The sequence below is a fragment of the Manacus candei genome, unplaced genomic scaffold (assembly GCF_025592945.1).
Source record: "Manacus candei isolate 608988 ecotype Guabito, Panama unplaced genomic scaffold, ASM2559294v1 h1tg000013l, whole genome shotgun sequence".
Classification (NCBI taxonomy): domain Eukaryota; kingdom Metazoa; phylum Chordata; class Aves; order Passeriformes; family Pipridae; genus Manacus; species Manacus candei.
In genome coordinates this window covers 6,039,396-6,052,891 of record NW_026138061.1, presented here as the reverse complement: position 1 = coordinate 6,052,891, position 13,496 = coordinate 6,039,396, and the positions used below count along the sequence as shown (strand labels likewise).

The 13,496-nt window shown below is 39.1% G+C and overlaps 1 protein-coding gene across 6 annotated transcripts in view; it reads left to right on the top strand.

Moving 5' to 3' along the window:
* Positions 1 to 13,496, top strand: part of CYRIB (CYFIP related Rac1 interactor B) — a 97,732-nt gene that overhangs the window by 68,304 nt on the left and 15,932 nt on the right. For 4 of the 6 annotated variants that reach the window (XM_051778537.1, XM_051778535.1, XM_051778539.1 and 1 more), the window contains one exon: positions 11,993 to 12,075. In XM_051778537.1, coding sequence (XP_051634497.1) covers positions 12,003 to 12,075 — 73 coding nt within the window. In that variant the 5' untranslated portion in view covers positions 11,993 to 12,002. Of the gene's footprint in view, positions 1 to 10,907; positions 10,991 to 11,992; positions 12,076 to 13,496 lie in introns of those variants that run through there. The other 2 variants (XM_051778538.1, XM_051778536.1) reach the window with 2 other exon arrangements.

Here is a 13,496-nt window from a genome sequence, read left to right as displayed (position 1 = left end):
GCACCATGGGCTGCAGGGGAATCTCTGCTCTGCTATCTGGAGCACCTCCTCCCCCTCCTTCCTCGCTGACCCTGGTGTCTGTCCCGTATTCTTGGTGTCTCCCACGTATTCGCAGTTCTCTGGGCACAATTACTTCTGTGCCATAACTTTTTTTTTCCTTCTGGAATACGTTATCCCAGAGGTGCTGCCACTGTCACTGATGGGCTCGGCCGTGACCAGCAGTGGGTCTGTCCTGGAGCCAGCCGGCGTCAGCTCTGTCGGACATGGGGGGAGCTTCTGGCAGCTGCTCACAGAAGTTCTCCCTGTCATACCCCCACCACCACAAGCTTGTCACGCAAACTCAATGCAATTTGTCTTCAGTTCTGTTGACAAGAGTAGAAAACATTTCCCAGTGCTGTGTCCAAAATTATTTGAATTCTCCATTCAGAATTAAGAATATATGACACTATAAATATTACTAAAGTACTCGTACTTACTTTAGTGCATAATTTATGTTTTAAAATATTTTGCAGAATTTCTGGTTTTGATGAGATATCACATTTTTGTTATTCTTAGGAGAGTTTATGATATTGCTGTGTCAGACCCACAGTCCTTTTTGCTTTACTGTCTTGACTCACTGGGTTATGGAATGAATCTAGGAACTGGGCAAGCATACAGCAACATTTTCCAAATCTATAATAAACTAATGGAAAAACATCCAGTGCCAGTAGCAGTAGTAGTTTTTTCATTGAGTGGCTTTTACTTGCAAAGTCATTTGAGTGTGTTGTTAAGGCTGCGGTTGGAACTAGTGCAGACTTTTAATTTACAGCATCATGTGCATTTGCAAAGGATACATTGTAAAAGTCACTAGACTGAATCAGACCATGGGCCATCTAGCCAAGTACAGGCTCCAGGATCACCATCTTACTGCCCTCTGCATGTGTACACTTGATTTTGCATATCCTTTCACACCCTCCACTTACTCCTCTACTTCAACTGCTTCTGCTTAGAAAGGTGAGAGTCATCCAGAAAAGCTAACAAAAGTCAAGGAGCATTGCTGGGAATGGTACTGCCTGCAGGAAGAGGAATGCTGTCCAGAAAATGGCTGCAGCACATGGCAAATAACTTCTATTTTCTTTGAGGAAACTGTGAATCAACAGTATTTCAGGTATTGAAGGGAAAATGTTTATAAATTAAGATGGTGTGGTGTCCACTTCAGCAGAAGTTTGGGTGTCAGACTGCTGATGCTTTCAACTTCTCCAGCTGTGCTGGGACAAAGTAGCTGCCAAATGTTTGACAGCGTCATAAAGCATTGGGGAATCACCAGTGTGAAAGGTTGGGAGGGACTGGCAGAAGCCCTGCCCAAGCAACATGTTCAGTAGGAAACCATCTGTTGAAATCACCTTACCTAGTAAGGTAACTGAGCTCCAGAAATAACTGGGGAGTACTGAATGCTTTGTTTAAGTTTCAAAGAATGGGGCAAACCTAACTAGACGTTGCTGTCTGAATAAGGTTAAAACTTGAAAAAGGCTTAATATCCAGTAAAACCTGAGCCTTCATATGTGAGCAGATGCCCAGGGAAGAATGGGAACAAGGAGACCATGTGATTCTTCTAGGATGTCAGTATTTTAAGGTCAAGTATTTTTCAGAGCCAGATGGGATTATTAAAGGTATTCAGTATTCTTTAATTGCTTTCTGTTCTGCATATATACCTGGTTTTCCCCAAGAACTGCTGCAAACTCCTCATGGGATGGGATGAGATTAACTTGGAGAATTCACAGATGGACAGTGCAGGAAATCATAACTCTGCATGATATTCTGTATATTTGTTACTGATCTTAATGGATTGCAGGTTGTTTCATCCAACAGGTAGATGAAAATAAATTATCTTATATCTTAGGCTTATAGGACACCAGTAGTTTGATTTTAAGATTTAAAGAGATATGTTGGGAGGGATGGAAAATGAGATAAAAAATCTGATATTTATTCAGCTAGAGGAATCTGGACCAATGTAGTCAGGGGTTTTTTGTTTAGATTGGATTTTTTTAACACTTGCTTTCTAACAGGAAAAACTATCCAGGTTCAGTAAAAATTGATGCTATGTCTCATGAGGGGATCTGAAGAAGTAACTGAATGTAACAAAGATGGCTGTAGAGCCTTGATCTTGCAGGAAATCTCTTATGAAACTTCAGATCAGTAAACCATGTGGTTTTATCCTTCTATGCTGCCTGATGCCTGTCTGTTTGTTACTGTTTCTGAAAACAGATGGGATGGGAAGGAGCATCATCCTGCTAGTCATCCTCTGTTGTTCCGTCGTCATCTTGATGTACTTCATTAGCCTTCTGTATTCTGCAAACATACTTTGTCTGACTGGTGTCTCAGGAAAAGAAAACTCCACGAGGTGATCAGAAAGCTATCCTGAAATATGGAAACCCACCCTTCCAGCTCTGTGGTTTGGAAGGCCATAGGACTTCCCTTCCTCCTTGGTGTTTCAGAGCTGGTGTGTCACTGAGCTGAGTTCACAGATGGACAGTCAGTGTCACGCTCATACATACAGGGTTTGTGGTTTAGCACTGTGGCATTCCAGAAAATGTCCCTTGAGATGGAATGTGTCAATGACTATTAATATCCATCAGCTTTATGACTAGATAATTTGTCATTATATCGTTAGTGTAGGATTACAAGCCAGGACACTGAAGGGGTGCAACAATTTCAGAGCCCGTCTAGAAGAAAACATTTTACCTGAGTGTTGTAGAGCAATGCAGATGCTTGTACTCCTTGTCCTGGTGCATTAGATGGCAGCACTGCCAAGGCTGTTGGAGCCTCAGCTCACTACTGAAATTGTGACAGTCTGGTAGATGGGAATTCAGGTACTCTGAAAGAAAACATTTTTCGAGTCAAACTAGGCTTGAAGAGGAGTGCTGTTTCACATGTGAAACAGCAACTGAAAAGTGGCACATCAGTTGAACTAGACACTGTAGTGAAGTTGGAAATTAAAAAGATTTTTTTTTTTAACCTTTATTTAAAATGTGAAGATTTGGTGGGTTTTGGGGTTTTTTGTTTGTTTTGGGTTTTTTTGGTTGGGGTTTGTTTTTTTTTCTTTACACTGAGGTGAAAAGCTGGCAGGAGAAGGACTTAGTAAACAAATTATTGTTGGGTTTGGGTTTTTTTTGGAGACAAGAGCTTGAGGGTTGTTAAATTATGGGCTGACATCCTTGAAATATGAAACTTTCTTAGTAATGTGGTAGTGTAGCACAGTTTTAATAGGCATGTCATCTTTTGTTGATTAAGCAGCTTTTCTCTGAAAGAATAAAAACCCAATATGTAAATCTACCATAGCTCTTATTAAATGGGGGGGGGTGTATCTTTATATACCTGTTAAAAACATTCTCACCTTACTTTAAAAATAAGACAGACTTCAGGATCAGCCACTGTTTCCATGATAACGTCACGCTGCTAAACGCAGTGTTTGGGCTGGAGGGACGTTGCTGGTTCTGAGCTGTTGGGCTCTAAGATACGTTCGACTCATCGGTTCCAGCTTCCCTGTCTCTGGAAGATCCAGCGGTAGGGCAGCGGCCTCTGTTGGAGGAATTGCGGTACTGCAGAAGGCTCTGCAGCTTCCAAACTTTGAGGGCAGAAAGCAAAGTGTAAATTGCATTCCAGTGGAAATGTCCCTGATCTGAAAAAGGTGTGTTTTCCTGATGGTTGCAATGGAATGGAATTAAAAAGAGCGTTTTGCAGAATTAAATTAAAGCATGTTGAGCTTGTGTCATTTGGAAAGAGGAAAGAATAGTTAATTATTTTTTAGCCCCAGATTCACTCTTTGAAAAACTGTACAGTTACTTGTTGAAGGGTAATTCACAGTAGATTTTTGGAGCATAGTCCCTCCCCTATTCAATACAAGTTCTGTTTTAAAAACAAGCGTAATTCTTCCAGACAAATTGGTTTTATTCCAGACTTGTGTGAGCATGCTTAGTTATTTTATTGTAGCTCCTGTCAAATACGTTATTCAGTGTCAGCTGTGCCACTGAAATGTTCCCAAATTAACAAGGCTCTAAGACTCCTTCTTCTAAAGGAACTGGGGATTCTTCAATGCCTTTCCTTTGATTTCCTCTTAGAGGAAAAATGGACTGAATAAACACTGACCTGACCGTACTTTACAATTCTGGTTTTGAGGAATGTGAGTCTATTCATTGGTCTGTTTTCCCTGGCAGACCTCCATCTTCCTGATATGGCAAGTTTTGAATTCAGTTTTGTTTAGAAAGGAGACTTTATTGATGATGTGTGATCTGGAAAAAAAGAACAAAAAACAAAAAACAACACACCACTTCAGTTTCAACTAAAACAGTTTATTATATCAAAGTCAGCTTAACCAAATGAACTGACATCAGAGGCGACTTTGAGCAGCTTTTCAGTAGCCCGAATACTTTACTTTCCTGTACAAAAACATTTTCTATCTGGCTGTATAATTTATTTTTCCACTCCCCAGATAAAATATTAATGACTGAAGTCCCAAAAATTCAGTGGTACATGTTTTTGGGAGGTTTTTTGGCCTACATATTTTTATTCTTATTGTGGTCGATTTGCAGTCCCTGGTTTGTGGCCACTGGGTGTCAGCAGTGCAGAGCCATGAGCGGCTCTGGGCATGGTTTTGACTGGGAACTGTGTCCCAAAAGTGTCCATAAAAACCAACGAAATCTTAACACTTGCTTGAACAACTTGTCCATCGGTGAATAAAACTGTGTGTTTTATGCACAACTGGTGACTGCTCTGGCACTTTGTTTATGCGTTTGATTCAGCGTTTGGGCGACGTGATCTGAACTGTTACCTTTAATGTTAGTAATGTTGCTAGAGCTGTGATGGGTCCTGAAAATGAAAACAGATTATCCAATATGTAACTTGTTTTAAGCTAGTAGCCCCAAGCTTCTCCTTCCTAAATGTAAAGGTGATAACTTCCATGTGTTGGTTACTTTTCCACAACTTGAGTGATAACTGCTATGGTTTTTAATGTTGACTCTAATTATTTATTTTCTAGACAATGTATTTTATTGCTTTAGGATTTTGTATAATGGCAGATCTTTTTTGCTTTAAACACCACTAATATCAGTAGTAGGAATTAGAATGTGTCAGAGAGCATCTCTGCTTCTCTAGCAATATTCAGAAGAAAAGTGAATGTGCATTAGACTAGAAAAAAACGTGTTTGTATCCAGGGAAAATGTTACATCTTCCTGAAAAGAGTGATTCCTGCAGTATATTTTACAAGCTTATTTCCATCTCTACAGCAGTCTCTAGCTTTTAAGGCTGAGGGCAGATGTATTCTTACTGGCTGTGAAGCTTAACTACTTCATTGGAAGAGAAAGTGCCACTGGATCCCATAGGCTGTCAGCTCTGTGATGCTGTGTGTTGCTAAGGGCTGCCTTGGATTCAGCTGATGTGAGCAGCCATCTATTCACTGCCTCTTTTATTTATTTTTTTTTTTCTCTCCCTGTTCATGGCCAGATACTGTAGGCAGAAAATGTTCAGTAAGCCATGAAACAATTGCCAGGCTGATAGGATTATCCTAGAAAAATAGTTCAGCGAGGATTTTGTTTATGTGGTAACACTGTGAGTGTTTTAACTCTGTGGTGTTCCACTATAATGTTAGACTTTTAATGCTATAATTGTTTTTCACCAAAGTATCTCTGAATTGGAGGTTTATGCCGCACTTACAGGACTAAATGAAAATTTAAAACTCAAATTGTGGGAAGAAAATGTCTGTTATTTCATTAGATGTACTTTCCATGAGGCATTATGCTTAACTTCCTCCTCTGGACTCCAGAGCTATGGATACGAGGTTTTCATGGAGTAAAGTTTTCATACTCTGGGTGTTAGTACTGAGAATAGAGTACACTTTTCCAAAAGGTGAGCTGATGTTTTCTTGAAGCAGGCTTTCTTCAGTCACAAACAGATTTTTTTAATCAATTTATCTGTTTTTTTAAACTTACTTGGAAGCATACTATTCTTGCAATAGAACAAAACAAAATGAAAAATCTCACTTAGGAACACCTTCATAGCCTTTTTACCTTTGAGAGTAAGTTCTCCAGCTGCTCACCAATCACAAGCAAAATCCTCATTCATGTACACTTTTTCTTTCAGGTGTGAGAGGGGAAATTTCTTTAGTGCTCAGATGAATTTACTTGCATCATGTATTTCTATTATATTTCCCCTGGGCTTAGCCTGGAGGGGGTGGGGGGAGCTGAAGTGTGTCAGGGATGTTTTCAGCAGGAAGGGCATGCGTGCAAGACTTGTTTTGAAAATATGCCTTTGCTTTCCGCTTGTCTGATCATGACAGTACACGCAACATCATACAACCCCATAAGGCTGGAATCATCCTAATCCAATGTGGCATTCCGTATGTCTTCCTCTGCAAGTAGGTCAAGTTTAAACCATGTTCTTGGCTCGTGCTCCGATTTCCCATAACCTGCTCCACGTGGCTCGAGTATTGTGGTGGAGTACAGAGCATGCCAGCAGGGATTCTAAGCAGCCTCGCAGGGACAGACAGTTTTTGGACAGAAACTAGTGGTTTTGTTCTGCTCTGATTTTTGTGATGTTGGATTTGTGGCAAGAGAAAAGTTCAGTGGTCTAATGTGTGCTTTTACTGAGTCTTAGTTTACCTAATGAGTTCCTTCTGCACACTGCTCTATAAAATCTTAAAACCAATAAGACCTCTGGGAGTAAAACTGGTTGGCAGTGTACTGCATATATTCTGAGTGAGAAAACCAAGTAAAACTGGACAGAGGCTGACAATCCTGAAGCTGTGGAAGAACAAATAGGTAGTAACCTAAAGTGTACATAAGGCTGGACATGTGAATATTTTGATGTTAGTGATTGCAATATGCAGAATTCTTCTTGATGAGGATTACAGCTTCAGCGTGGATTTTTTTCCAAGCTGTGCTGGAAGAGTTGTGGCTCAGAAGGTGTGTTAGCACCCACAGAAGTCATTTCCAGTCAGTGTTCTGAACCAGCTATTTGGCTCCAAGATTAAGCCCAGTTGCAGGACATTAAAGTCAGTAGTAGTGTTTGCTGTTGGCTTTGGTCTTCCTACAGGTTTAAGTCTTTCTTGAATCAGAGCTGATTGATGTAGCAATGTGCTCAAGAAGGATGCAGTTAGTGCTGGAATATATCCTTGACTAGACCATGGTAGCTCAGTGTCGAAGTACTACTGACAGGGCATGTATGGTGGTTAATTACCAAGGTTAATTCATGGAATTACCAAAGTCTTCGTGCTAATGATGCTTTTACAGGACATCAAATAGCAGAAGAGGTTGCTGAAGGTAACTAGTGGCTGGTTTTATAGATTACTTCTCATGCTACATGCAAATTGTCATAATTTTTAATATTAGAACCAGTAGTGGTCCTGTAATGTGTTTTGGACCCAGAAGAAATGCAAATGATGAGCCATCTTGAACAAAACAAGAATCTCTAGTAAATCTTTATCTTATCTGTCAGGGGCCTGATGTGTCTCTGAGCTAGGTTGCTTTACTCTAGATTGATCCAGGTATTCTGCTGACACAGCAGCTTCTCAGAAAGGTCAGATTTCATTTTGCTCTCTGTAGTGTTCCACCTGAGTGCAGCAGGTCAGCTTTGCTTGCTGCTCAGCTGTACCTTTGGAAGGAAAATAATATACAGAAGTGTAGAGCCACCTAACCTTAACCATGGTGTGTTGACCTGATGCTGCTTCCATGGATCTGGGAAGTTCCACAGGTGGCACCATGGTCTTGTTTCTAAGAAACCATTTCAGAGCTCAAGAAGGGAATGTTTAGCCTGGATGGAAGAGTAAATTCTGACTTGTTGGCTCTCTCATTCATTACCTTGAATGCTAAGCTAGAAGTATCCTCCTAAAAAATGCTAGAGAAGTATCTTCTTGTTTAATTGAGTTTTCAAGGTCTTTAAAGCTTCTTAAAGTTTTTCTGGAATACAACTTGGAGAATTGGTCATTTTTATAGTTCTTAAAACACAGTAGGTTTACTGGTATTAAAGAATGTTTGAGATCCTTGAGTAAGCGTTACAGTTCACCTTTGTTCAAGTTTCAAAAATACTGTTTGTTCAGCTTCTGCTAGGTTTCCATGCACTCCATAAAAATTGAATATATAATGAATGTTTTGCGGCTAAGGAAGCAGATACGATTGCACATCTTGTGTGCAAAGCTCTGTTATGACTAAAGTTTATCAAGATTTTTTCAGTACACTGAACACATGAGGGAAGAGGTCTGTTAGGAACTTCATTATGAACAAGTGTTCATGCATGTTTCTGTTCATGTAAATTGAAATACATTCCTATATCCCATCTTGTCATTTTGTTGCTGCTGTAGTTGAATTAATCTGTTGTCATCATCCTCAGTTTCTCTCCTCTGCTCAGGGAGGCTCTTCACTGAGCTTTTACCTTGAGGTCAGTTGCATCTTCTACTTGAATATCACATCGACCGTTCCACTGTAGTGCCAAACCTTTTATTGTACTTCTCTGTTTGTTAAACTTAACACCCAGAAAAGGAACCATATATTCTTCCTGGCAAACCTTTCTGAGGAATTAAGGTGTTTGTATTGCAAGCTGAGTCCCCAACCCCCTACTCATTTTAGGAGGTGGTATGGGCTCAATGAAACAATCTGCTCTGCAGTGGCTATATGCTCTCCTGTAAACTTAGCTTCAAAATATTTCAACCCTGTAAGTATGTCCCTACTCTGACCTTCAGAGCACATTCATGAGCCTATAAACTCTTAGGAGACTGGTTAATATCAAAACAAAGGCAAAACCTACACAGAGAATTATTTTTATTTTTTTTTTGATATGGAAAATATTTTGGTGGAGGAGGGGATGGTACAACTGAAGCACAGCCATAATTGTACGTATAGGAGTTCTGTTTAGGCCATTAACACTATTCACTGCCATGTGTTTGCTGCTTGTTAATGTTGGAATTGAAATATGGCATACACTGTTCTGAGATTAAGGTTTGGGTTTTAAATCTGAATCTTCAGACTGGATCACCATTATTGCAGCTTCTACTTTTGGCTTTTTACTGGCCCTGTTGAAAATATTTAAGAATGGCTCTGTCCACTCCCCAACAAGAAGAACATTCATGATCTGGATAAGGCTGAATTACAAAGTGGCTTATTCAGTCCCGTGTTGCAGAACATGCTTGCGAGATACAGAAAAGTAATTTCTCTGATTTCTGCTGTTGTGTGTTTACACAGCATTGGTGCATGTGTGGCAAATAAAGAGTTTACTAATCTATGGAATAGAAGGTTCTGGAAAAGCTACCTCTTTGAAGAAACAGGTTTTAATGGCTCTGTTTTAAGAGGAGCCTCTAAACTGGGCACCCTAATTTAAGAATTCCCTGAAATAATGAGTGTTTCTCACAGGCTCAGAAGTCTGATCTGACTTTCCAGGAACTAAATTCAAATGCTTAGGAAGCGGGTTTTGCATTTTCTTGAGTTTCAAGGGGAAAGCTGAACGTGTAAAAAAGTGAGCATATGCCTGCTGAAGAAGTTCTGTGTGCAGAATCGCCTGTGATCAGCTGGGTTACACTCAAAGTCACTGTTGTAAAAATCTAGATTTCTTAACAGTCATTTGGTCATTCTGTAGAAGCTGTTGGAGCAAAGATTGAGTAATTTTCAACAATTTGGGATTAATTCCTCCTTACTTCTCTAGCTTTTCTTGATTGTGTGAGTTGCTGAATCTTGCGGATCTGGAAAAATAAATCATGTGCTGTTCCTAGTTTGCTTTTTCCCCTCACAAACCAGTTGCCTTTTTCTTATGGAATTCAAGAAATCTGTGAACAAAGGTTCTGAAAATTTGATTTGCCAGACAATTTGTTTTGAGTTCACATGGCTTCAGTTTCTTTGATTCCTAATAAATTAATGATTCTTAGTGTCATGCTACCTCCCCCCAGGTAAACATGAGTCTTCAGCAAAAGTAAAGATCAGGAAAAAAGGAGCATATAATGATAGGTTGGTATAGTTGGACTAATTTGAAAATTGATTTTTTTATATCTTACGCTTTAATCCAAATGTCAGACTGTTGATGTCTTATTCTTAAATAATTTGAGGTGAGATTTTTCGGTGGTGTCTTGTTTGTCTTGCAGCTCACTCTAGTGAGCTCTTGTTATTTCAGAGCAATTGTTCTTAGGTATATTTTCAGCTTCTGTAAAATGTGGGAGGATCCTTGAAAAGGCTGCCTTATGAAATGCAGTTTTCATACTCCTACTGAAGGTATTGATTTCTGAAACTTATGGTAACATTTGAAGCTGTTTTGATAATTTGTCTGTTCTCAAGTAACCTAACAACTATTTAATTTTTCTTCCACTTTTCATTTCTTTTAGCTGGAATGTGACAGCAAACATAAGAAGAATGTTGAAACTTGATTTTCTCCTGCTTTTGGAAAAGTCTAACTTGTGTTTAACTTGTTATTTAATGGGAAAACTGTTCATTGACCACAGATGACTACTACTAAGAGGCTTTCTGAAATCTCTTTTGGATTATGGAGAGATAGTAAAAAAACAGGCTTATGATGACACCAGTTCCATTTGAGGTTTTTCTTGTCCTAAGCAATAATGGATTTGTTTGGCACTGGGTGCTACAGTTATGCAAAACAATTGCTCAGTCATCATAGGTCACGTGTTCTTTAAATGTATTTAAGCAAAGATGAAAAAGAGGTCAAATCTTTATTTTTGTCAAAGCTTATGATTTTTCCATTTTGTCAACAATCCTTGAGAATCCCTGAGAAGAAGAGGCATGGAAATGCACTGTACAGTGCATGTGTTCTGCTTCCCACCAGAAGTTGACAAGTCCAGTGTGCAAAACACAGTGTGAGCCCTGCTCCAGTGAGCCCCAGGCGTGTACTTAAAATAGGAAATGGTTATTGGAACTAAATTATTTTGCCATTTTTATTTTTAGGTTTGCTGGCATGGGTAATCTCATTAAGGTGCTAACCAGGGACATAGACCACAATGCAGCACATTTTTTCTTGGATTTTGAAAGTAAGTCTCTCAGCCCTTCACAGCTGGTGCATTTCAGATGGTAACAGTAGGGTTGCTTATACCTGCTGCAGTGAAGGCCAGGGGACTCAGTTGCAAATCTGGAATTTGAAAGAGTTGCATGTGTTTTTTCTGTTCCTCTCTTTTTTTTTTTTTTTCTCACCTCCAGTAGTAGCCAAGCCACCATCATGCTGCTGTGTAAATTTTCTTTCCATGCGCTTAGTCATTTTGGGTTTCTGTGGTCACTGATGTCCATCCATCTGCCTGCAAATCAAGTAATCATGAAATGGAAAATTCTGTCAGTATGCCATAGTAATTGTGCTGAGCCGTTGTTCACTGTAATCCTCTCTGAGAGAAGAGTGATCCCGCTTTGGTCATTCATCGTGCAGTCAATGTGCGTTTTTAACATCCGAAAGTCCAAAGTGAAACTGTCTGATCTTCACAGATGTTTTGGGCACCTTGTGTAAAAGATCTGTGGCATACCTGTGTTAGCATTTTCTGCACACTGAAATGATTCATCTTGATGTGACCTTGATGATCTATGATGGCTTTCTGACAAAATTATAAGGGCTGACAAAAGTAAAGCTCTTTCCTTCTGTTGTCCCATCAGGTAAAAATCTGTAGCATGGCTAATGCTTGCAAATATGGTACTTGGCCCTCAAGGCGGTACTCCTGCTCAGGACACTGGTGCTAGGGTGTTCCGGGACAGAATGAGTCACTGGCAAAGCCTTTGTTTGGATTCTGCCCCTTTCCAGAAGGGGAGCTGTGAAGATATTGGTGACGTGGTCACTTCTTACAGGAAAGCTGCATGGCTGGGACCACCAGCTGTACCTCCTCGAGGTGTGGGGGTCTCCCCTCACCCATCGGGGGGGCAGCCTGAAGGATGGGTTTGTGCCTGATGGAACTCTCTGGTCTTCTTTCCCCCCACTGCTTCAATCAACTACATTTGGGCTGTTCCTTCTTATAAAAAGAAAATTTTCTTTTCTCTCATTCTTGTCTTGGCAGGTACCTTAACATGGGGAACCTTCTAAAAGTTTTGACATGCACAGACCTTGAGCAGGGGCCAAATTTTTTCCTTGATTTTGAAAGTGAGAAGATGATTTTATATATCTATTACTCTTTGCCTGCAGTAGACTGCATTTGTCATGTACTTAATGTATGTTTTCATTTTGCCATCTTTCTAACTGCTTTGTATGCTTGAGCTATGGATAATTGTTCAGCAAACTTTGATATAAAGCAATAACCTGTTCTAAAATATCCTCAGGTTCTAAAATGTAAAATCTTTATTTCAGAGAGGCCTTTCAAATTATATTTTACTGTTGAAACCTGATATGGTTCTTATTTCTTAAATTAAAATTCTGCCTGCTTTAAATCAAAACTTTAAAAAGAATTGGAATTATTTGAAAACTTGCTGAAATTGCAAGGAGATGGATGCACCTTAAAGGAAGGACTGAAAATGAAACATGATTCTCATCACTTCCACTTAATAATGCTGCATATACAGATTTGCTCACAGCAGCTATTCATAGCTCCAGCATCATCACGTTAAATGTGTATATGTGAACCTTATTTGATTTGGCACTGAAATTTAGCCTCATCCCTTCTTAAAAGGGGATCTCAGAGTGTATAGAAATAAAATTTCTTTTGAAAAGAGATGTGACTTGGCTGATCAATGCCAGGTGTTCTAGAAGGTTCACATATTGTCCGTATTTCTGCTTTTAGTTTTTGTTGCATGATACAGTAAAGCCTAAGAATGGCAGGTAAGTGTTGCTGGCTTCTGCTATGCATGTTTAATTACTATCTTTTGGTATGCACCGTTGCTTTACCCAGCTGTACATCAACAACCTTAAAACTAAGAAAATTAATTCTCAAGTGCATTTTGACCATGTTATAAAATACAATGAAATAGTGTAATAAAAAAATTAATGAAGTATTGTGATATGGACAATTTGAGATGCTTTATATCTTCTTTTCTTCCCCTGAATTATTTTCAGTTGTGTTTGATGAAACAGTAGCTTGTTTATATTAGTTATAATATGGAAGCGAATGCTTGGAGAAATATGGTTTTACTTCGATGACATTTAAACTTACAACTTCTCTAAACCCTTACCTTATAGTGTTGATTTTTATCAGTTGTCTCTTATGAGTATATTATTATTGGAAGATGATTATCATACAAATCATTCATAAAGGGAAGATTAATCAAAGGCTGTATTCAAAAATCAGGAAACAAAGCTTCTTTAAGACCGAATCTTGCATATTGTCAGAATAGGTACAAGTTAGTGAAGTAGGGAGGACTCATAGTGAGAATTTTTGAGCTGTGAAGTTCCAGCTTAATCTGCAAATGTTGAACATTTAACTGGAGTAAATGAAATTCAAGTTAGCTGGATGGAAGAGGCATAATTCTTAAATAAATTGCAATAAAAATTGCTGTGTTTTTTGTTTTTGTTTTTTTTTTTTTTTTAATACAGATTCTTTAGCTGTCAATTTTGTTTTAAAATGCATGTTT